This window comes from Hemitrygon akajei, chromosome 1, assembly GCF_048418815.1.
Source record: "Hemitrygon akajei chromosome 1, sHemAka1.3, whole genome shotgun sequence".
NCBI lineage: Eukaryota > Metazoa > Chordata > Chondrichthyes > Myliobatiformes > Dasyatidae > Hemitrygon > Hemitrygon akajei.
This window is the reverse complement of record NC_133124.1, coordinates 82801258-82826704: the sequence shown is the minus strand read 5'-3', so window position 1 is coordinate 82826704 and position 25447 is coordinate 82801258. Positions and strand designations below refer to the sequence as shown.

Below are 25447 nucleotides of genomic sequence, written 5' to 3'. Positions count from 1 at the left end.
ACCCATAGCCTTCTATTTTTCTGAGCTCCATGTACCTATCCAGGAGTCTCTTAAGATACCCTATCATATCTGCCTCCACCACAGTCGCTGGCAACCCATTCCACGGACTCACCACTCTCTGCGTTTTAAAAAAAAATTACCCCTGACATCCCCTCTGTACCTACTTCCAAGCACCGTAAAAGTGTGCCCCCCTGTGTTAGCCATTTCAGCCCTGGTAATTTGCTTGATCTGTCAAATATGATTCTTGTTTTGAATGTCCCTAGTAATTGGGTTATTCTTCTAGCCAAGCCACTGAGATCTTATTTAAAAAAAATATCAAATGACTTGAGGAACTCACAGGATGGAAATAGGCAGTTAATGCCTTAAGCAAGACCCATTGTCTGACCCCAGGCTGAGTCCAGCTGAAGAGTGTTGACTGGACTGAGACTTCGATTCTCTGTTTTCCTTCACAGATGCTGCCACACGTTCTGAGTTCCTTCAGCTGTTTGTCTTTTTGCTTCAGATTCCAGCATTCAGTACCTTGTGTTCACTTGATCCTAAATCTAACGTGTCCATCTGAGCTTTATTATATTAACATAATTCTGCAGCATTGAAAAATGTATAAACCATTCAATTTAAAGCATTGTGATTTGTTTCTATAATCTGCATGTTATTTATAAACAACAGTTTGTCATAATTTGATGTTTCTTTAACTTATTTTCTTCAGCAAACGCCTGGAAGCCTCAGAAACAAACTCCTTTGGAAATGAATTGTACAGTGTAACTTTTCAAAAGAAGGGTGAATACCCACTCTTTGGCTGCCAGTATGATTTTAACTTGGAAGGAGTTGTTAATGTTCCTGAATTCCTTGTTTACTTTCCGTTGTTTGAAGAGTAAGTTCTCTGATTGTATTATATTGTCAATAGAATAGTTCTAATTCAAGATCAGCAGTCACAAATTACTACTCTTTACTGCTTTTTAAATTTCTATAAATTTCATAGAGGTGATGTATCATCATGAAGCTGCAATCATTGGAGGTGAATGAGGGGAGGTGAACAATAAATTTGGACAAGTATTTTTTTGTGAGAAAAGTACTTTTGGGTTAAATTTCACTTTCTAACCAGAAGGTACAGGGTATTGCAATGTGATGTTATTAGGAGATGCATCCAGACAACTGTTGTTTTCAAAATGGTGTTACGCGGTGATATACTCAGAGGAGACTTATCTACTGATGAGGTTGGTGCAATTAAGAGCAACTTCAACATAAGGCTTATTGCAAGATAGGGAGGTGTCAGGTTACTTGTCTCATTCACTATCAACTGAAATTGACATTGAGCTCTAAAATTTTGGGGATCTTGCAGCAATTACATTTTGAGCCGTGCAACTGCAGGTTATGTTTTGACTTTTTCTACTAAAAAATAGTTCCTCTTCATAGAATCATAAAAATGGGCCCCTTCAGTCCACCTTGTCTGTGCTGACCATGAACATCTGCAGTCACCCCTCAGCCTTTTACGTTCTGTTGTAGTTTGATAGTTTGGCTCTTAAACCAATGTTTATTTTGAGAAGCTGAACTTTTATTTGCATTAACCTTCAGTTGTTCAAAGAATGGCTAATTATTTAAATATAGTATAAAACATAATTGCAATAGATTTCTAAATGTTTTGTTATGTTTTACCCTATGCCTTGCATGAGGTTTTCAAGTTTTGCAGAGCTGCTTTTATGAAGTAATTGAACACTACAAAATCTGAAGCAGATTGCAGTCCTCTAATATTATTGATGTGCGTGTGCACGCACACACATGCCTACAATCTAGTTTTCACCTTGCTAAAGATGACTACTTCCATATATAAGTGAATCAGAATAAATAATGAGATAACAATCTGTAGAAATTGAGGGATTTGATCAGTGTTTAAAGTTTCTTATCTTCTGGTGCTCATTACATGTTTGCCTTTCCTAGGATGGCTAAAAGGCACAAGATGAAGCTGGTTTTAAAAAAGACTTTTGCAGATTTTTTCAAAGACAAAGTCCAGAATCCAGAGCATAAAATGCTGTTGAAGAAGATGAAGTCATTAGAGGTAACATGAAAACATATTGGTGGCATCCGTCGGTCTCGAGAGACCATGGATCTGCGCCTGGAGTTTCCAGGGCGCAGGCCTGGGCAGGGTTGTATGGGAGACCGGCAGTTGCCCAAGCTGCAGGCCTTCCCCTCTCCACGCCACCAATGTTGTCCAAGGGAAGGGCACTAGGACCCATGCAGTTTGGCACCAGTGACGTCGCAGAGCAATGTGTTGTTAAGTGCCTTGCTCAAGGACACAAACACGCTGCCTCAGCTGAGGCTCGAACCAGTGACCTTCAGGTTACTATTCTGATGCCTTGCCCACTAGGCCACGAGCCAACATAACCTTTGTTGTTTTGGACATAATTTAGTGAAGTATAAGTTTGAATTTCCCATTCCACTTTCCCAAAAATACTTTTAGGATGTCTTGATTATATAAAACCATAAGATACAGGAGCAGCAACACACACAAAATGCTGGTAGAACACAGCAGGTTAGGCAGCATCTATAGGGAGAAGCGCTGTCGACATTTCGGGCCGAGACCCTTCGTCAGGATATAGGAGCAGAATTAGGCTATTTGGCCCATTGAGTCTGCTACACCATTTCATCATGGCTGATCCAATTTTCCTCTCTGCCCCAATCTCCTGCCTTCTTCCCACGTCCCTTCATGCTTTGACCAATCAAAAATTTATCAGCCTCGACTTTAAATATACATTAAGATTTGGCCTCTACAGCTGCCTGAGGCAAAGAATTCCACAGATTCACCGCTCTCTGGCTAAAGAAGTTCCTCCTCATCTCCATTCCAAAAGGACTCGTCTCTATTCTGAGGCTGTGTCCTCTGGTCTTAGACTCTCCCACCATAGGAAACATCCTCTCCACATCCATTCTATAAAGACCTTTCACTATTTGATAGTTTTCAATGAGGTCACCCCTCATTCTTCTGAATTCTGGTGAATACAGGCCCAGAGCCATCAAATGCTTTTCATATGACAAGCCTTTTAGTCCTGGAATCAATTTCGTGAATCTCTTTCGAACCCTCTCCTGTTTTAGCACGCCCTTTCTAAGATGAAGGGCCCAAAACTGCTCACGATACTTCAGGTGAAGCCTCACCAGTGCTTTATAAAGTCTCAACATTACATCCTTGTTTTTATATTCTAGTCTTCTTGAAATGAATGCTAACATCGCATTTGTATTCCTCACCACAGACTCAGCCTGTAAATTAAACTTTAGGGAATCCTGCAGAAAGACTCTCAAGTCCCTTTGCACTTCAGTTTTTTTTTTGTATTTTCTCTCCATTCAGAAAATAGTTAACACTTTCATTTCTTTGCCAAAGTGCATGATCATATTCTTCTCGGCACTGTACTCCATCTGCCATTTCTTTGCCCGCTCTCCTCATCTAAGTCCTTCTGTAGCCTCTGTACTTCCTCAACACTATCTGCCCCTCCACCTATCTTCATATCATCTGTAAACTTTGCAACAAAGCCATCAATTCCATCTTCCAAATACTGATACATAACGTAAAAAGAATTGGTCCCAGCACACACCCCTGTGGATCACCACTAGTCTTCGGCAGCCAACCAGAAAATGCTCCCTTTATTCCCTCTCTTTGCCTCCTGCCAATCAGGTACTGCTTTATCCATGCTAGAATCTTAAAACCTTGTGTTGTAGCTTGTTAAGCAGCCTCATGTGTGGCCCTTGTCAAAGGCCTTCTGAAAATCCAAGCACACAACAGCAACTGATTCTTGTTATTTCTTCAAAGAATTTCAACAGATTTGTCAGGCAAGATTTTCCCTTGAGGAAACCATGCTGACTATGGCCTGTCTTATCAAGTGCCTCCAAGTACCCTGAGACCTCATCCTTAATAATTGACTCCAACATTTTTCAACCACTGAGGTCAGACCAACTGGCCTATAGTTTCCTTTTTTCTGCCCCTCTCTCTTCTTGAAGAGTGGAATGACATTTGCAATTTTCCAGTCTTCCGGAACCATTCCAGGATCTAGTGATTTTTGAAAGATCATTACTAATACCTTCACAATCTCTTCAGCCACCTCTTTCAGAACCTTGGGGTGTACACTATCTGGTCCAGGTCGCTTATCTACCTTCAGACCTTTCGGTTTCCCAAGAACCTTCTCTCTAGTTGTGGTAACTTCACACACTTCATGCCCCCTAACACCTGGAACTTCCACCATATTGCTGGTGTCTTCCATAGTGAGGACTGATGCAAAATAGTTATTCAGTTCGTCTGCCATTTCCTTGTCCCCCATTACTACCACTTCAGCATCGTTTTCTAGCGGTCCAATATCTACTCTCTCCTCCCTCATATACTTTATGTATCTGAAGAAACTTTTAGTATCCTCTTCAATATTATATTTCGAATTCCATGAAAGATGCAATGTAATTTCATATCCTTTTTTTTACTGTGGTGGCGGGTAGATATTTCCACGATCTTTAAAAACAACATTAGAATATAAGTAAATACAGGAGCATTTACTCCAGACCCAGACCCTCCAGCCAGCCCCGCCATTCAATATGATAATGAATGTTTGGAATTTGTTGACAGAGAACTCTAGAGGCCAAGTCACTGTGTATATAAGGCAGAGATTGATAGTTCTTGATTGGTAAGGGAGTTCAAGGTTACAGGGAAGGCAGGAGAATGTGATTGAGAAATAAAAATCAGCCTTGAATGAATGGCAGAGAGCAGACTTGATGAGTTGAATGGCCCAATTCTACTCTTCTATAATTTGATAACTGACCTGTCTAAAGCCTCAACTCCTCTTCTGTGCCAGATCCCCATAGCCCTCAGTTCTCTGATGTCTCAGAGGATTATCCACTTTCTCTGTAGATACTACAGTGATCTCACCTCTAACTTTCTGTGGTCAGGGGCTTCCAGAGATTCACCAGAAATCTACAGGAAGTTTCCACACCTAGTATGACCATCCCCGATTGTGTAATTTTCCCCCTTTGTTCAAGACACTATCACTGGTTGAAATGTCTCAACATCTGTCATGTCAAAACCCCTAAGGATCTTGTATCTTTTCATACAATCAAACCGCCATTATTAAAACTTCAAAGTATATAGATCAAATTTCTTTACCATCATTCTTTCCTTTTGATATTAGAGGTCTCATTTCTTTATACTGAATTTTGTCGAATCAGTTTCAAAGTGGATTTTTAAGAGAGTTGTAGAATCATTGTCGGTATGTGGAAGCATAGATGAGCCATGTCTAATTGATTTCACATATTCTTCTTGTTCCTTATGACAGGGAAGAGATCATTCAGCCTTTCAAGCCTGTGCTAGCACTCAGAGCAATCCATTTCTCCTGCTTATTTCTCTGCAATCTGTTCTCTCACACATGCCCATTACCATGCCTGTTTCATTGACCATCCACTTACAGCAGGGGCAATTTACTGTAACCAATTAGCTAAGAGCCAGAACAAATTTGAGGTATGTGGAGGAAAGCAGAGCTTCAAGGGGAAAGCAGGTGGTCACGGAGGGTGTGCAAACTCCACACTGCTGGCACTGGAGATCAGAATCAAGCCTGGGTTACTGTAGCTGGGAGACAGCAGGTCTACATTCTGTGCCACTAGAATAACTGTGGATGTTATATTTTATGCTACAGTAGTTGGTTTGGAGTTTTCAATGATGTCCCATTACTCATAATGTTGACATATCACTGAGAGCACTTCCAAACACTTGTTGTCACAAGTTAGCACTTAGTGAGACTTCAAAGCTCCATATGGTATTCAGTTTTGATAGCATACGTGTTTCCTCAATTTAATCTGAAGTGAGACTCCTCTACTATTCTAAACGCGTTTAAATTGTTTATTTAAAGAGTGCTATGAGAGTGCAAAATTGCAGTGATTATTAGAAAAAATGATGACTGAATTGCCTTTAAATTTCTCTTTAATTTTTAAACATCTTTCTGTAAGTGGCCTTAATACTTGTTTCTGGTATATGTTTTGCAGCAATATCCCATCCCAGAGTACAGTGGCAGTGTTGTATCTAATAAGAATGATTATGAACACGCAGAAGATTTCCTGAAGAATCCGCAAGCAAAGGCACCAATTGTAAGCTGAAACTTGGTCATTTTTAGTTTGAGTAGTTTAATAAACATCTTTTTAATGGCTTTTGATTTGGACCTTGCAAATCGTTTTGCAGCAAAAAGCAGAGATTTGTTTTGTGCTAATAAGAAGTTTAGTTGAGATTAACAGTGGCTAGTAGGTTATGTGTAAAAAAAAAGTACAAAATGGAAAGAATGCAGGTACTTAATTTTCTGACATTAAGGAGAATTGCAAAAGTTAGATATTGTTTTAAATTGATACATTTGTAATACCTGTAGAAGGACAGGAGGAAAAGAATTGGGGTGGGGTCATATTATTAGTAAAGAATGAACTCGGTATGGTAGTTAGGTGTGGTCCTGATTCAGAAGATTACAATATGGGATGAATTTGGTTCAGATAAGAAGTTGTACAGAATATCATACTTGAGTGGGAATAATATTTTATGGGTCTCCTAAAATTAACTGCAGTGTAGGACAGTATAAATTAAAAAATGGGGGCTGCAATAATCTGTAGTAATTGTGAGCAACTTTCATCTTGTAGATGGGCTAAATCAGATCAGGAAAGATAATCTTGTGGGTGTGTTCTCAGTGTGTATTTGGGTGAAAACATATTGCTTGAAATACTCAGGTGGATAGACAACACTGGAGAGGGAAATCGAGTGAAATGTGGAATCCATTGTCAAGGAAGTAGTAGTGGGACATTTAGCAAGGCAGAATTCATGGTTGGATGAAAGTGAGTTCATGTTTGACAGACTTAACTTTTTGAGGTTGTAACAAGCCAAGTTGATTGAGAGAACCAATAAATGTACAGTATTTGTATATCCAGAAGAAAAATCAGTAATGCAGTAGTGTGCCACATAGATTGTAGCGCATGGTAGGAGATTGTGGAATTAGGGAAATATATTAGTATGGACAAAGGATTAGCAATCAAAAAAGCATAGTAATGATCCCAAAGAGGCTAAACTATGTGGAATCATCTACACAGAGCTAATGAATCCACTGAGTTTGAAAAGTTATTAACTGCAAGACATTTGTAATATTTCAGAACGCTTATATGAATGGTGGGTTTCCCCACCATCCAAGATCTATACAGTTTTTGAGGCAGCATTTCCATATAACATATAACCATATAACAATTACAGCACGGAAACAGGCCACCTTGGCCCTTTCTAGTCCGTGCCAAACGCTTAATCTCACCTAGTCCCACCGACCTGCACTCAGCCCATAACCCTCCATTCCTTACCTGTCCATTTATCTGTCCAATTTTACTTTAAATGACAATACCGAACCTGCCTCTACCATTTCTACTGGAAGCTCGTTCCACACAGCTACCACTCTGAGTAAAGAAATTCCACCTCGTGTTACCTCTAAACTTTTGCCCCCTAACTCACAGCTCATGTCCTCTGTTTGAATCTCCCCTACTCTCAATGGAAAAAGTCTATCCACGTCAACTCTATCTATCCCCCTCATAATTTTAAATACCTCTATCAAGTCCCCCCTCAACCTTCTATGCTCCAAAGAATAAAGACCTAACTTGTTCAACCTTTCTCTGTAACTTAGGTGCTGAAACCCAGGTAACATTCTAGTAAATCTTCTCTGTACTCTCTCTATTTTGTTGACATCTTTCCTATAATTTAGTGACCAGAACTGTACACAATACAACAAACTCGGCCTTACCAATGCCTTGTACAATTTGAACATTACATCCCAACTCCTATACTCAATGCTCTGATTTATAAAGGCCAGCATACCAAAAGCTTTCTTCACCACCCTATCCAGATGAGATTCCACCTTCAGGGAACTATGCACCATTATTCCTAGATCACTCTGTTCTACTGCATTCTTCAGTGCCCTACCATTTACCATGTATGTCCTATTTTGATTATTCCTACCAAAATGTAGCACCTCACACTTATCAGCATTAAACTCCATCTGCCATCTTTCAGCCCACTCTTCTAACTGGCCTAAATCTCTCTGCAAGCTTTGAAAACCTACTTCATTATCCACAACACCACCTATCTTAGTATCATCTGCATACTTACTAATCCAGTTTACCACCCCATCATCCAGATCATTAATGTATATGACAAACAACATTGGACCCAGTACAGATCCCTGAGGCACACCACTAGTCACTGGCCTCCAACCTGACAAACAGTTATCCACCTCTACTTTCTGGCATCTCCCATCCAGCCACTGTTGAATCCATTTTACTACTTCAATATTAATACCTAAAGATTGAACCTTCCTAACTAACCTTACGTGTGGAACCTTGTCAAAGGCCTTACTGAAGTCCATATAGACAACATCCACTGATTTCACTAATGCTTCCCCTTGAGTCCCTCCATTGGTTGGGGTCAACCATTTATGTTGTGTCCCAGCGGTCTTTGTGATATGCAAGCCAGGGCTGTACGATATGTAAAGCAAGCTGTTACCAAATTAGCAGACACCCCCTCTCCATGCAGCTGATTAATCCGAAGGAGTAGCAAAAACTAACAGTTTGGCATCAGCAGCGATGTAGAAATTGCCAGTCAGCATTCAACTCAACATGAGTCTGTTTGAGTGACTCCAACTCCAGGTCTCTGCTCAGGATTTACTCCCATAACCTTCCCCATGAGTGGGTATAGCTGCAAGGCAGCATAGGTTTGAATTCAGAGTTTTTCTTCTAGATGAGCTGCCAACCATGGTTGACCAGCTCCATCTGCCCTAAGTGACTGCTTTTAAGGTGCTTGTAACCTGCCTTTGCCCCTTCTCCTGTCAGTATGAATGACTATGCTAGGTTATGTGTGCAAACAGATTTGATGGACAGAGCTCAAGCAGTGTGCTTTAGGGCTACCCCACATCTTGAACATTTAAATGTTGGGAAAGTTAATAGTTAAACTTGCCCTCTTTTAATTTGGCTGTGGGACAAAGTGGCTGCAGCAACTAGAAATGAGCAGAGTAACAAATGTGGTAGTGTGAAATGGAACAAGTAATCCCAGTGAGCTTGAGTTTGACGGGCCTGTTTGTGCTGCATTACTCTGATCCTAACATTAGAATTAGTTCTAATTTCATATTTAAATAGTTGAAATTACTCACAAAGATGCAAACCTGTGGGGAGTATAAAAAACTACATATTGGATACTATTCTGTGATGCCTGGAATATGATTATGAATTTTTCATTTGGCTTTTGTCGTTACAAAAATGGTTTTGTGTTATTTGTTTTACAGGGAACATTAAGCAAATCTGAATGGGAGGCTACAAGTAAGTATAACAATTTAAAATTGGCTGATATGAAGTTGTAAAGGAAAAATCATTCATTTTTATCAGTTAAATTTGTATTGATATTCCTGATTGTTTTCATACATCTAATTATAAAAGAGGATTGATCTTGGATTTTCACTTAACTTAATTTAGAACTTCACTATAATAGATGTGTTATCATTATTGTTTATCTACGTCTTTGCATGTCATGACTGAAACTTTGCTATAGCGGCCACTAGATGGCACAGGTTCTGTGCACTTGCTAGAACATTACAAAATTTACTTGCCTCACAGGCCAATATTATTTTCCCTACATATATTTGGTGTAGTCTGCTTAGGACTTTGAATATTACAAAGTTAACTATTGCAGGTACTGAAAATCTGAAGTAATAACCATGCTGGAATTTATTAACACTATTAGCAGTACATGGAGCAGAATCTATGTATCATCTCTTATGGCATGAAATCTGTTGCAGCAGTACAGCACAGAGACATAAAAATTGCTACAAATTACTTAAATAGTGCAAAAGAAAAGGAATAATAACATATGAACCACTCAGAAACCTGATGGCAGAGGGGAGGAGCTGTTCCTAAAATGATTGAGGGTTTTCAGGTCAGTCCCAATGGGAATGAGCATGTCTTAGATGAAGACCCTTAGTGATGGATGACGACTTCTTAAGACACCACTTTTTGAAGATAATTTTGAAAGTGACCCGGGCTGAGGCTTTGATGGAGTTGGCTGAGTCAAAACTCTCTGCTGCTTCTTGCAATCTGTGCATTGGAGCTTCCATTCCAAGCTGTGAAGGCATACCAGGCAGAGAAACAGATAAAAGTGTTTGTAACCTCCTTTCATCAGAATTACAACTTTTTCATTGCATAAAACTACTGATCAATTCAGTGTTGGTTAGAGCATGCATAAAGGTTGTTCCTAAATTATTGTAGGGTTCCATTCCTGTGACTTGTTTGTAACCAAGACAGCAATCCCCTCCCTCTCTCCCCCCTGCACCTGATAAATCCACTCTGTAGTTCTCCAAATGTTAGTTCATGTGGAGGGGCTGAACATGTGTCAGATTTCATAATCTGAGGAGAGCCTGCACTCCAAACTAGCTTAGTTAAAATAGAACAGTACAGCACAGAACAGGTTGCTCAGCCCACAGTGTTGTGCTGAACCAGCTTAAGTAAATCAAAAACACCCCAACGTTAATCCCTCCTACCTAGACCACGCCCATATCCCTTCAATATCCATATCAATCCTTCCTTGCATTATTGTGCCTGTCCAAGCTCCTCTAATGTATTTGCATCTACCACCATACCAGGCAGCACATTCCAGACATCCACGACTTTCTAAAAACTTGCTCCTCACACCCCCTTTGAACCTACCATCTCTCAGCTTCAATGCATGCCTTCTGGTATTGGACATTTCAACCCTGGGAAACAGATGCTCTCTGTCCACTTCATCTATGCCTTTCTTAATCTTATAAACCTCAATCAGATCATCCCTCAGCCTCTGGCGCTCCAGAGAAAATAACCCAAGTTCATCCAGCCTCTTGTGATAGCACATGCTCTCTAAACTAGACAGCATCCTGGTAAACATTTTCTGCACCCTCTCCAGAGCCTCAACATTTTCCCTATAGTGGGGTGACCAGATGTTACCAAAAGTCCAGATGTGTCCTAACCAGAGTTTTATAAAGTTGCAACATGACCTCTTGACTTTTGGACTCAATGCCTGGACTTTTAAAGTCGAGCATTCCATACACCTTTACCACCTTATCGACCTGTGTAGCCACTTTCAAGGAACTATAAACTGGGATCCCAAGATCTCTGCTCAGCAACACTGTAAAGGATCTTGTACTCTCTCTTGTACAGTGTACTCTCTCCTTGTATTTGCCCCTCCAAGGTGCAACACCTCACATTTATCTGGGTTTAAACTCCACCTGCCATTTCTCAGTCCATATCTGCAACTGATCTACATCATGCTGTATTGTTTGCCAGTCGTGGAGAAAGAGTTAGAATGACTGCTGAGGTAGTTTTGATACCTTCACTGTGAAACAGGTTACTGTAGTCTTAGACAAGAAAATGACAATTGGAAGCAATGTTTGTATCTATGCTCTATTGCTCTGACTCTGATTGCATTTTATTGAACAAACTGCAGTTAAGTGGCCTCTTGGAGGGCACTCATTAAACAGTTTTGAGTAGAGATAGTTATACTCTGTATTACCTCTGCTTGTGCTGTTGTTCTTACTCCTACTCCTACCCCTTCCCCCAACCACTCACTCTGATCTCCTGTGCATATATATTGTAAAGTTTGAATTGGTGTAGCATCTTTCCAAGTTCAGTGCACTCCATTGTATTGGAGATGAGGAACAGAGTCAAAGGTTTGTGGAAATACTGCCATCCACTGGCTGTGCGATCATTGTTTTATTAGAACCAGAGTAAAATCCTTATACTTTCTTCCCAGGTATATACTTGGTGTTTGCATTTGAGAAACAACCATAAGCAAATCCTTTTTTGCTGGGAACTTCGCTGGAACCTGAAGGAGATAACGATAGAAGTTGATCGTTTAGAAGACAGTATTTTAAGAATGCCAGTTATGCCTATTGGGTGCAGATGCTGTTTTAGATTGTGGATTCAAACTGAAGTCCCTGATGATCAGCGCACAGTTATTTGCTGCACAGGATGCAATGTCCTGATGGAATGTGTCATTTAAAAAAAAATCTTTGTACTATACTTATTGTTTTAGTTGCAAGCATATATTTTTGTTAAAAAATTTTGAATACTGAGCTTTTTACATTTTACTTTTTATGTAGGATGGTCCTTCTGGAAACATTAGAAAACTAGGTCAGTTGGTGATTTCATCATCATCATCATCATCATCATTATGTGCCGTGTCAGTTGGTGATTACAAACTCTAAAATAAAAATCTCACTGCTGTTTGAGTTTTTGAACATGCGTACTGGGATAGGGTAGTGTAGATACTTCCTGTCTGCATTTTGTAGGAAAAATTATTTGTTGGCACAATTTAAATTATTTACTTGTCATCTTGTTACTGAGATCATGAAGTAGTTTGGGCTCTATGCCCTGCCTGTTTATACTTTTATGGTGTTATCTACTTTTATTATTTCTCCCCAACCCCTTTCCTTTGTAAGAATGACCTTTTTATTTGACTCTTCCTCAAAACTTACTGTGTAGCTTTTGAAAGATTAATGTAATCTTCATGGACAGTGGTTCCAATCTTGGGCATCATAGGTCAGTGTCTGATGTAGCAATAATGGAAGCTGTTGTTTTATTGGCTCCATGCCATTAAGCATTTGATTCATTTCTTGGATGTTCTTTTTGTAGACAGTTTTATAAACTGCTGACTTTTAGGTTTTATTTCCCAATCCTGCCTTTAGAATGCTGAACAAATATGAACTTCGTGGAGCATACGCATGCTCACCAGTTTTAACTGGGTAAACTCTTCGGTGACTTCCCTGTTTCCTATAGAATATTTTATTCTCCACTGCCACGTTGCCATCTATAAACTATGGCTTCTCTAAAGTAAATTCTTGTTAAAAATATTTAAGATATAAATGTGGTATCTTTTGTTTTCCTTGTAGAACATAAAAGCAGTTAAATGTAATGCAGAAAATCAATTGTGGTAGTGTCTGAATAAATTTTGAACTCTCACTATGAATGTTCCAAAGACATTGTGCAGTTCTTTTGCTGGAACAAATCAATATTATGATGCATAGATATATTTTACAGATTTATAAGCTGTTACATTTCTTTTGTCACTTAAATTATTTCCTCATGAATAAATTTTGTAGTTGGCATCAGATCATTGGCCTACAGTCTATAGTATCAGGCTCTTTTCAAATCATCTAGTGCTTATTGTTCTTGATCACCCTGCATTTCCTTTTATTAAAACCCAATCAATTAATGTAAAACATTTACTCAGCATGAATTATCCAGTTAAAATGAATGACCACAAGCTCTATATCTGTTCCTCACCTCCTTGAGTCTTGTCAAGGATAACAGTTTACATCAGCTGATTGGGTTCCACCTTGGGGTGGTATACCATTTTACCTGTGGGGGAGATGGTCACACTGATGTAATCAGGTAATGTTAGATTGACTCTCTGCATTGGAAAGATGTGAATGCTGCATCATTCCAACTTATCTTCCTTTTGTTTCTCTGGGCTTTTTCATTATGATAACCGCACATGATTCCCAATTTCCTATCAATTTGTTCAGCTTTACAGCCATCTTAAGTTTGCTTGTTATCAAGTTATGTACATCAGTATCTTCTTCAAGGGGACAGTGGGAGGATCAAAACCATTGATTCTGACCATCTCATCTCCCTGTCCCTAGCTCCTTACAAGTTACTTGAAAGAAGTAACATGAAACCTTGCTTCAGGGTGTCAATTTGCAATGGGTGCTGATTTACTAATCTGCAACTTCTGTATTTGCAGGTTCCCAGGGTTTCTTTACTAATGTATTCCACTGAAGCTCACCTCTGTAAGCAAAGCCCCAGCCACAAAATAAGCTTTAAGTAAAACCAGAACTTATGTGCTGAACATGAGAAATTCTGCAGATGTTGGAAAGCCAAAGCAATACACAAAATGATGGAGGAACTCAGCAGGCTGGGCAACATCTATAGAAATGAATAAACAGTTGATGTTTTGGGCTGAGAACCTTCAGGACTGGAAAGGAAGGGGGAAACACCAGAATAAAAAGATGGGGGAGTGGAAGGAGGATATAAAATGGTAAGTGAGCTAGGTGGATAGGAAAGGTAAAGGGCTGAGAGGAAGGAATCTGGTGGGAGATAAAAGTAGGCCATAGGAAAAAGGGAAGGAGGAGGGGTCCCAGCAAGAGATGACAGGCAGCTGAGAAGAGGAAAGAAGCCAGAGTGGTGAATAGAAGATGGGGGAGGGAATTTTCTTTTACCAGGAGGAGAAATCAATATTCATGCCAACAGGTTGAAGGCTACCCAGATGGAATATAAGGTGTTGCTCCTCCACCCCGAGGATGGCCTCATCGTAGCACAAGAGGAGGCCGTGGACCGTCATGTTGGAACAAGAATGGGAATCGGGCCGGGAAGTTCCGTGTTTGCCGAGTGGAGCGGAGGTGCTCTCTGAAGCAGTCCCCCAATTTAAGACGGTTCTTATCAATGTAAAGGAGGTTGCCTTGCCTCTTGGGGTAGTCAAGGGTCCCAGATGAGCCTGCCTTTTTGTTGGCTACACAGAACAGTTTCTTCGTCTGCTGTATTGACTGCATTTGTGCTGCTTCATGCACCCATGCTGAGCTTGTCAATTTCATCAGCTTTGCTTCCAACTTCTACCCTGCCCTTAAATTCACTTGGCCCATTTCTGATACCTCCCTTCCCTTGATCTCTCTGTCTCCGTCTCTGGAGACAAACTGTTGACTGATATCTTTAATAAACCTAATAATTCCTACAATTATTTTGTCTATATCTTTTCCCATCCTGTCTCTTGTAAAACTACTATTCCTTTTTCTCAGTTCCTTTGTCTCCGCCTCATCTGTTCTGAGGATGTGACTTTCTATTTGTGGACTTCAGAAATGTTCTTCAAAGAACAGGGTTTCCCTTCCTCACTGTTGGCGCTGTCCTCACCTGCATGTCCTCCATTACCTGAACACCGCGCTCACCCTATCTTCCTCCCTCCTGAACGGTGATAAAGATTTTCTTATCCTTACCTACCACCCCATCAGCCTCCACATCCAACACAATTCTCTGCAACATCTGCCATCTCTAAAAGGATCCTACCACCAAACATACCTTTACCTCGCCTCCTCTTTCCGCAGGGATCACTCCCTCTGATTCTGTTGTCCATTCATCCCTCCTCTCTAACTTCCCTCTCGGCTCGTACCCTGCTAGCGGTCAGAGTGCTGCACCTGTCCACTCACTCCTCCCTTTCCTCCATTCAGGGCCCCAAACAGAACTACCAGGTGAGGCAACACTTCACATGGGAATCTGCTGGGATCGTCTATTGTGTCTGATGCTTTTGATGCAGCTCCTCTACATTGGTGAGACCTGTCATCAATTGGGGGACTGCTTTGTCGAGATCCAGCGCTCTATCCACCAAAAGTGGAATTTCCCGGTGGCCAAACGTTTTAATTCTGATTCACCGTCCTGTTTGGACATGCTGGTGCATGGCCTCCTCCCGTGTTATGAAGAGGCCACCCTCGGTGGGGGAGCAACACCCTATATTCAGTCTGAGTAGCCTCCAAACTAATAGCATGAATATTGATATCTTCCAAAGAGAAAAATTTCCTTCCCCCCCTTCTCTCCTTTTCTATTCCTCTGGCCTCCTATCTCTTCTAAATGCCTATCACCTCGCTCCGGGTCTCTGGTTCTCTTCTTCCCCCCCCCCACATTCCCTTTCTCCTGTGGTTCACTCCTATCAGATTCTTCCTCTAGCCTTTTACCTTTCCTACACATCTGGCTTCACCTATCACCTTCTAGCTATCACCTTTTTATTCTGGCATCTTTCCCATTCCTTTCCACTCCTGATGAAGCGTCTCAGCCTGAAATATCAACTGTTCATTTCCATAGATGCTGCCTGACCTGCTGAGATCCTCCAGCGTTCTGTGTGTGTTGATATAAATCGTGAAACCTAATTTGCTCTTGTATGAGTTCTAAAGTCCAATGTCAAATTATACTTATTATTTTTATTTCAGAATCTGGTTTATTGTTACTAACACATGTTTTGTGGCAGTATTTCTGTGCAAAGCATAAACAATTTCTATAGGTACAATAAAAAAGCAGTGCAAAAGAGAAATAGCGAGGTAGTGCTCATGGATTCGTGGACCATTCAGAGTTATGATGTGGAGGAGAAAAAGCTGTTCCTCTAACATTAAATGTAGGTCTTCAGGCTCCTGTACCTCCTGCCTCATGGCAGTAATGAGAAGAGGGTGGTGAGGATCCTTAATGATGGATGCTGCCTTCTCGAGGCACTGCCTTTGAATGATGTCCTTGTTGTCACAGATTAACAGAACTCTGAAAACTTGCACTCATTCCTCAATCACACTTTATTTACTTGTGCACAAAGTGACTCCTGTCACCAAACTTTTCTAATGCTTGAACAAATAAAATGAAATTTTTACACAGAAATTAACTGTGATCTTGTACATGTTCAAATTCCTTATTTGCATACTCAATTATCAATCATATTACAGTAATACAGGTATTAATCAATAGAAACTGTGAGCTAATAATATTTGATACCCTAGAGTTGGTAAAGTAATTGTCCTATAGTTATCGTATGTATCCTTTGTTCATCTTTACCTTGTCTGGATATGCCAAACGGCTTCAGCCCAATGCTGTGCAAAGGGAAGCTACGGTCTCAATGTCCTTTCTTGCCTTGGTTCACAGAATACTATCTGTAAACTATGTTTGCCTGCAGATTGGCTCACTTCCTCAAACCTTAGATACAACACTGAGTCATGTCGCCTGCAGAAACTCTGATGACTCAGCAATAATTGGGTGTGTAAAGGGAGGACAGGAGGATGAAGACCGGGCATTGTTGGAGGACTTTGTCAAATGCTCCAAGCTAAATCATTTGCAGTTCAACAACAGTGAGACAAAGGAGATGATGATGGACTTTATGAAGACTAAGTCTGTTCTGCTCCTTGCTACTGTCGATGATGAGGGCATGGCTGTGGTAAAGACCTACAAGTACCTGGGGGTGACCTTGCATGACAGACTTGAATGGAGCACCAACACACAGGCTATGTATACAAGAAGGGCCAAAGGCACCTCTACTTCCTGAGGAGACTGAAGTCCTTTGGAGTATGCAGGCCTCTCCTTTACATGTTCTACCAGTCTGTTGTCACCAGTATGATCTATGTGGTGGTGTGCTGGGTCAATGGCATCAACAAACTGATTAGAAAGACTGGGTCTTTTATAGGAGTCAAACTGGACACACTGAAGGCTGTGGTAGAACAAAGGACCCTACGGAAAACCCTGGCAGTTCTGGACAATGTTTCTCAGCCTCTGCAGGCCACCTTGGCTGAACAGAGGAGCACTAGTAAAAAAAAGACAACTGTGCTGCTCCAAAGAGCGCTATATGAGGTCATTCTTACCCTTGGCCATTAGGCTCTGTAATGAGTCAACCTATAACTGGGGAAGTGATGACCCCCTCCTGTTAGACTGTTTGTGGTAACTTATTTATCGATTGGCATCTCCCTAGAGCGAGGGGTTTAGATGGGGTGGAGTTTGCTAGGTGTGTTCAGGAAGGTTTCTTGACACAATATGTAGATAAGCCTACAAGAGGAGAGGCAGTACTTGTTTTGGTATTGGGCAATGAACCTGGTCAGGTGTCAGATCTCTCAGTGGGAGCATTTTGGAAATAGTGATCATAATTCTATCTCCTTTACCACAGCATTGGAGAGAGATAGGAATAGACAAGTTACGCAAGAGTTTAATTGGAGTAAGGGGAATCATGAGACTATCAGGCAGGAAATTGGAAGCTTAAATTGGAAACAGATCTCAGGGAAAAGTACAGAAGAAATGTGGCAAATGTTCAGGGAATATTTGTGTGGAGTTCTGCATAGGTACGTTCCAATGAGACAGGGAAGTTATGGTAGGGTACAGAAACCATGGTGTACAAAGGCTGTAATCTAGTCAAGAAGAAAAGAAAAGCTTACAAAAGGTTCAGAGAGCTAGGTAATGTTAGAGATCTAGAAGATTATAAGGCTAATATGAAGGAGTTTAAGAAGGAAATTAGGAAAACCAGAAGGGTCATGAGAAATCCTTTGCAAGCAGGATTAAGGAAAACCCCAAGGCATACTATAAGTATGTGAAGAGCAAGAGGATAAGACATGAAAGAATGGGACCTATCAAGTGTGACAGTGGGAAAGTGTGTATGCAACCGGAGGAAATAGCAGAGGTACTTAATGAATACTTTACTTCAGTATTCACTGTGGAAAAGGATCTTGGTGACTGTAGTGATGACTTGCAGCAGACTGAAAAGCTTGAGCATGTAGATATTAAGAAAGAGGATGTGCTGGAGCGTTTGAAAGCATCAAATTGAATAAGTCGCCGGGACTGGATGAGATGTACCCCAGGCTACTGTAGGAGGCAAGGGAGGAGATTGCTGAGCCTCTGGTGATGATCTTTGCATCATCAATGAGGACGGGAGAGGTTCCAGAGGATTGGAGGGTTTTGAATGTTGTTCCTTTATTCAATAAAGGGAGTAGAGATAGCCCAGGAAATTATAGACCAGTGAGTCTTATTTCAGTGGTTGGTAAGTTGATGGAGAAGATCCTGAGTGGCAGGATTTATGAACATTTGGAGAGGTATAATATGATTAGGAGTAGTCAGCATGGCTTTGTCAAAGGCAGGTCATGCTTTACGAGCCTGATTGAATTTTTTGAGGATGTGACTAAACATATTGATGGAGGAAGAGCAGTAGATATAGTGTATATGGATTTCAGCAAGGCACTTGATACCCCATGCAAGGCCTATTAAGAAAGTAAGGAGGCATGGGATCCAAGTGGACATTGTTTTGTGGATCCAGAACTGGCTTGCCCACAGAAGGCAAAGAGTGGGTGTAGACGGGTCATATTCTGCATGGAGGTCAGTCACCAGGGGAGTGCATCATGGATCTGTTCTGGGACTTTTACTCTTGGTGATTTTTTACAAATGACCTGGATGAGGAAGTGGAGGGATGGGTTAGTAAGTTTGCTGATGACACAAAGGTTGGAGGTATTGTGGATATGTGGAGTGCTGTCAGAGGTTACAGCGGGACACTGATAGGATGCAAAACTGGGCTGAGATGTGGCAGATGGAGTTCAACCCAGATACGTGTGATGTGGTTCATTTTCGTAGGTCAAATATGATGGCAGATTAAAGTATTAATGGTAAGACTCTTGGCAGTGTGGAAGATCAGAGGGATCTTGGGGTCGAGTCCATAGGATGCTCAAAGCAGCTGCGCAGTTTGTCTCTGTGGTTAAGAAGGCGTATGGTGTATTGGCCTTCATCAATCGTGGAATTGAATTTAGGAGCCGAGAGGTAATGTTGCAGCTATATAGGATCCTGGTCAGACCCCATTTGGAATACTGTGCTCAGTTCTGGTCGCCTCACTACAGGGAGGATGTGGAAGCCATAGAAAGGGTGCAGAGGAGACTTACAAGGATGTTGCTTGGATTGGGGAGCATGCCTTATGAGAGTAGGTTGAGTGAACTCAGCCTTTTCTCCTTGGAGCGACAGAGGATGAGAGGTGACCTGAAAGAGGTGTATCTGTGAGAGGCATTGATCATGTGGATAGTTAGAGGCTTTTTCTCAGGGCTGGAATGGTTGCCACAAGAGGACACAGGTTTAAGGTGCTTGGGAGTAGGTACAGAGAAGATGTCGGGTAAGTTTTTTACTCAGAGTGGTGAGTGTGTGGAATGGGCTGCTGGCAACGGTGGAGATGGATACGATAGGGTCTTTTAAGAGACTCTTGGATAGGTATGTGGAGCTTAGAAAAATAGAGGGCTATAGGTAAGCCTAGTAATTTCTAAGGTAGGGACATGTTTAGCACAACTTTGTGGGCCGAAGGGCCTGTATTGTGCTGTAGGTTTTCTATGTTCCTTTGTTATTTTTTTATTTCTATTTCTCTTCTAATACTTATATCTGTGCACTTGTAATGCTACTGTGACACTGTAATTTGCTTTGGGATCAACAAAGTATTTATCTTTTATCTTTGCCCTTGCCTTGACACAACATCTGCACCCTTGATGGTAGGGTGGGTTGTGCCTGTAATGGAGCTGCCTGAGTCGAAAAACCTCTGCAGCCTCTTTCAATCCTGTGCATTGGAGCTGCAATACCCAGTGGAGATGCATTCATGTCAGAGTGCTCTCCATGGTAGATCTGTGGAAATTTGCTTGACTTTGAGGATGTACAAAATCTTTTCAAACTCTTAATGAATTATATCTGCTTGGCATGTCTTCTTCGTGATTGCATCAATGTGTTGGGCTCAGGATAGATCCTCTGTGATAGATACTTCATTGATCCCAAAGGAAATTACAGTGTCACAGTAGCATTACAAGTGCAGATATACAAGAGAAGTCAAATAATAAAAAAGTTACCTCAAACACGAAAAAATCTGCAGATGCTGGAAATCCAAGCAACACACTCAAAATGCTGGAGGAACTCAGTAGGCCAGGCAGCATCTATGGGGAGAAAGTACAGCCGATTCCTTGGCCATGCCTACTTCCTTGGCAAGGATTCTCCACCCCACACCGATGACGCCCTTCTCCCGTCTACAACCCTCCTCTCTTCCTGGATGTCTCCAGACTGAGACCCCTCCAGCCTTGACTGTCGGCACCTCCGGGCCGGATCCATGTGCTGTCACTGGAACCCTCATCTCTCCTTCCTCCGCTAGCACTCTGAAATCCCATGTCTCTCAAGTCCCACCGCCAACTCTTTGGTCCTCGGAAACTCCATCTTCCTGTTCCCCACCTTTCCTGAACACTCCAGCCCTCCCCTCTACCAACACCCACCCCCCCTCTGATCCCAGCTCATCTCCATCCCCTCCAACCTTCCCCTTACTGAGGCAGAATGTTCTGTCATCAGTAAGAGCCTCACCTTTGTCCCCCTGTGCCCACACCTCACTGAGTTCTGTGCCCGCCATGAAGCTGAGCTCTTCTTCTGCCGCCGTCTCCAAGCCTACTTCTTTGGCAAGGACTCCCCACCCCCGTTCTGATGACTCCTTCTCCTGTCTTCAACTTTCCTCCTCTTCCTGGACACCCGGCTCTGGTCTTCTGCCTGCTCTGGATCTTTTCATTACCAAAAGCTGACAAGAAGTCAACTGTCTCGACTTCACCACTCCTCTCTCCAATTCCAACCTTACTCCTTCTGAACACATTACTCTCCACTCTCTTTGCACCTCATCATCAAACCTGCAGATGGGGGGGGGGGGTGTTGCTGTGGTAGTCTGGCAGACCTCTACCTTGCTGAGGCCCAGCAACAACTGTCAGACACCTCCTCTTATTTACCCCTCAAACAGAATCCCTCTAAGGAACACCAGGCCATTGTCTCCCATACTGACTTTATTAGCTCTGGGCACTTCCCATCCTCTGTCACCAACCTCATCGTTCCCTTACCCCACACCTTCTGTTTCTACTTCCTACCCAAGATCCACAAACCTGCCTGTCCAGGTAGACCCATTGTTTCAGCTCATTCCTGCCCCGCTGAACTTTTATCTGCGTACCTCGACTGTTTTATCCCCCCGGTTCAGTCCCTTCCTACCTTATACATGACACTTCACACAATCCTGATCTTTTCAATGATTTCAATTTCCCTGGCCTCCATCTTCTTATTTTCACAATGGATATCCAGTCCCTATTTACCTCCATACCCCACCAGGAAGGCCTCAAAGCTCTCCCCTGTCTAGCAGAACATGTCCTCGCATTTAATAATTTCTCTTTTGGTTCCTCCCGCTTCCTTCAAATGAGGTGTAGCCATGGGCACTCGCATGGGTTCTAACTATGTCTGCCTTTTTGTTGGCTAACGGAACAGTCTATGTTCCAAGCCTACACTGGTGTCACTCTCCCACCTTTCCTATGCTATGTTGATGACTACATTGGTGCTGCTTTATGCACCCATGCCAAGCCTGTCAACTTCATCCATTTTGCCTCCAACTTCCACCCTGCCTTCGAATTTAACTGGTCCATTTCTGACACCTCCCTCCCCCTTTTCAATCTCTCTGTCTCTATCTCTGGAGACAGCTTATCCATCAATATTGATTACAAACCCACTAACTCTCACAGCTACCTGGTCTGGTCTATAACTCTTCCCACCCGGTTACCATCCCCTTCTCTCAATTCACCCATCTCCACCACATCTGCTCTCAGGAGGAGATATCCTCCTTCTTCAAAGAAGGGCTTCCCTTCCTCTACCATCAACACTGCCCTCAACTGCATCTCTTCCATTTCACACATGTCTACTCTCACCCCATCCTCTCGCCACCACGCCAGGGATAGGGTTCCTCTTGTCCTCACCTACCACCTCACCAGCCTCCGTGTCCAGCACATAATTTGTCATAACTTTTACCATCTCCAGTGGGATCCCACCACCAAGCACATCTTTCCCTCCCCCCCTCACTTTCTGCCTTCCGTAGGGATCAATCCCTACACAACTCCCTTGTCCAGTTATCCCTGCTGGCTCTTATCCTTGCAAGTGGAACAAGTTCTACATCTGTTCCTACATCTTCTCCTTCTCTACCATTCAGGGCCCCAAACAGTCCTTCCAGGTGAGGTGACACTTCACCTGTGAGTCTTTGGGGTTATACACTGTGTCCGGTGTTCCTGGTGTGGCCTCCAGTATATAGATGGGACCCAATGTAGATTGAGAGACTGCTTTGCCAAATGCCCACGCTCCATCCACCAGAAAAAGTGGGATCTCCCAGTGGCCTCCTCTACTGTTGTGATGAGGTTGCACTCAGGTTGGTGGAGGAACACCTTATTCCATCTGGGTAGCCTCCAATGTGATTGCATGAACATTGATTTCTCAAACTTGTGGTAACGTGCCCCACCCCCTCTATTCCCCACCTCCTTTTCTCCCTTTCCCCGTATCTCCTTCCCTGCCCATCACCTCCCTCCGGTGCTCCTCCCCCTTTTTCTTTCTTCCATGGCCTTCTGTCCTCTCCTATCAGATTCCCTCTTCTCCGGCCCTGTATCTCTTTCACCAATCAACTTCCCAGCTCTTTACTTCACCCCACCCCTTCTCCCAGTTTCATCTAGTAATTCTTCTTCCCCTCCCTTCTAACTCATCTTTTATTTTCCAGTTCTGCTGAAGGGTCTCGGCCCAAAACGTCGACTGTGTACTCTTTTCCATTAGATGCTGCCTGGCCTGCTGAGTTCATCCAGCATTTTGTGTGTGTTACCTTAAACTGTCTAACAGGAGGGGGTCATCACTTCCCCGGGCCGAGGGTAAGAATGGCCTCATATAGTGCTCTTTGGAGCAGCACAGTTGTCTTAGTCTATTACTAAAAGTGCTCATCTGTTTAGTCAAGGTGGGTTGCAGAGGGAGAGAAACATTGTTCAGAACTGCCAGGATTTTCTGTAGACCCCCATGTTCTACCACAGCCTCCAGTGTGACTCCTATAACAGAGCCAGCCTTTCTAATCAGTTTATTGAGCCTTTTGGCATTCTAGAATCAATAGTCAGAGTCTTTATCAATTCCTGCCTGAGAAGTAACTTGGATCTGCTCCAATTTGCCTACTGTCACAACAGGTCCACATCAGATGCCATTTCATTGGGTCTTCACTCAACCCTGGTGTATCTAGACAGCAAAGGTGGATATGTCAAGATTGTCTTTATCAACTACAGCTCGGCATTCAATGTCATTGTCCCCTCGAAACTAATCAATAAGTTTCACAACCTTGGCCTCAATATCTCTGTGGAATTGCATACTCAATTCCCTTCCTGTGAGGCTGAATGCTTTCTATGCATAATTTAACAAATTGAATGATGTGACATGGACAAAGCTCCCTCTCTTCCTGAGAAATAGGCACTTTGTCTGGCTGCAGCCAAGGTGAGGAGAACTCTAGCCAGCACCTACACGCACAAAGCAGCAGGGCTTGACAACGTACCTTGTCAAGTGCTGAGGGACTGTATGGCCCAGCTAACAGATGTCTTAACAGATATCTTTAATATCTCTGAAACAGTCCACTGTCCCTGCGGGCTTCAAGACATCCATCGTCATTCCAGTGCCCAAGGGAGCAATGGTAACTGGTCTAAATGATTACTGCTCAGTGGCACTGACTTCGACAATCATGAAGTGCTTTGAGTGGCTGATAATGGATCTTATAAAATCCAGTCTCCCAGCTACTGTACATTGGACCCTTTCCAGTTGGCCTACCACTCAAACCGGTTCACAGCAGCGTCTACACTTTCTGAGGAGATTGAGATGTGTAAGGCTCCTTGCATTGGAGCTCTCAACTGCATATATTTGTAGCATGTCTGCTCTCATTCCTACTCGCCAGGACAGAACAAAGATAGAGTTCCCGTGGAGCTCATTTTCCATCCCACTAGCCTTCACAATTAATGTATTCAGTGCATTCAACATCATCCGCCCTGCTCTGCTGGGTGAGAAGCTGACAGTGATGCAGGTGGATGCTTCCCTGGTGTCATGGATTATTGATTACCTGACTGGCAGACCACAGTACGTGCGCTTGTAACACTGTGTGTCAGACAGAGTGGTCAGTAGCACTGGGGTTCCACAGGGGACTGTCCTGTCTCCCTTTCTCTTCACCATCTACACCTCGGACTTCAACTACAACACAGAGTCTTGCCATCTTCAGAAGTTTTCTGATGACTCTGCCATAGTTGGATGCATCAGCAAGGGAGATGAGGCTGAATACAGGGCTACGGTGGGAAACTTTGTCACATGGTGTGAGCAGAATCATCTGCAGCTTAATGTGAAAAAGACTAAGGAGCTGGTGGTGGACCTGAGGAGGGCTAAGGTACCAGTGTCCCCTGTTTCCATCCAAGGGGTCAGTGTGGACATGGTGGAGGATTACAACTACCTGGGGATACGAATTGTCAATAAACTGGACTGTTCAAAGAACACCGAGGCTGTCTACAAGAAGGGTCAGAGCAGTCTCTATTTCCTGAGGAGACTGAGGTCCTTTAACATCTGCTGGAAGTTGCTGAGGATGTTCTATGAGTCTGTGGTGGCCAGTGCTATCATGTTTGCTGTTGTGTGCTGGGGCAGCAGGCTGAGGGTAGCAGACACCAACAGAATCAACAAACTCATTCATAAGGCCAGTGATGTTGTGGGGGTGGAACTGGACTCTCTGACGGTGGTGTCTGAAAAGAGGATGCTGTCCAAGTTGCATGCCATCTTAGGCAATGACTCCCATCTACTCCATAATGTACTGGTTAGGCACAGGAGTACATTCAGCCAGAGACTCATTCCACTGAGATGTAACACCGAGCAGCATAGGAAGTCATTCCTACCTGTGGCCATCAAACTTTACAACTCCTCCCTCGGAGTGTCAGACACCTTGAGCCAATAGGCTGGTCCTGGACTTATTTCCACTTGGCATGATTAACTTATTATTATTTAATTATTTATGGTTTTATATTGCTATATTTCTTCAATATTCTTGGTGCGGTTGTAA

The 25447-nt window shown here is 42.5% G+C and overlaps 1 protein-coding gene across 1 annotated transcript in view; it reads left to right on the top strand.

Moving 5' to 3' along the window:
- rnmt (RNA (guanine-7-) methyltransferase) overlaps positions 1-13008 on the top strand; it is a 30188-nt gene extending 17180 nt beyond the window's left edge. The window contains exons 6-10 of the mRNA XM_073046536.1: positions 707-871; positions 1936-2053; positions 6001-6102; positions 9306-9339; positions 11798-13008. Coding sequence (XP_072902637.1) covers positions 707-871; positions 1936-2053; positions 6001-6102; positions 9306-9339; positions 11798-11835 — 457 coding nt within the window. The 3' untranslated portion in view covers positions 11836-13008. The remainder of the gene's footprint in view (positions 1-706; positions 872-1935; positions 2054-6000; positions 6103-9305; positions 9340-11797) is intronic.
- Positions 13009-25447: the final 12439 nt, after the last annotated feature.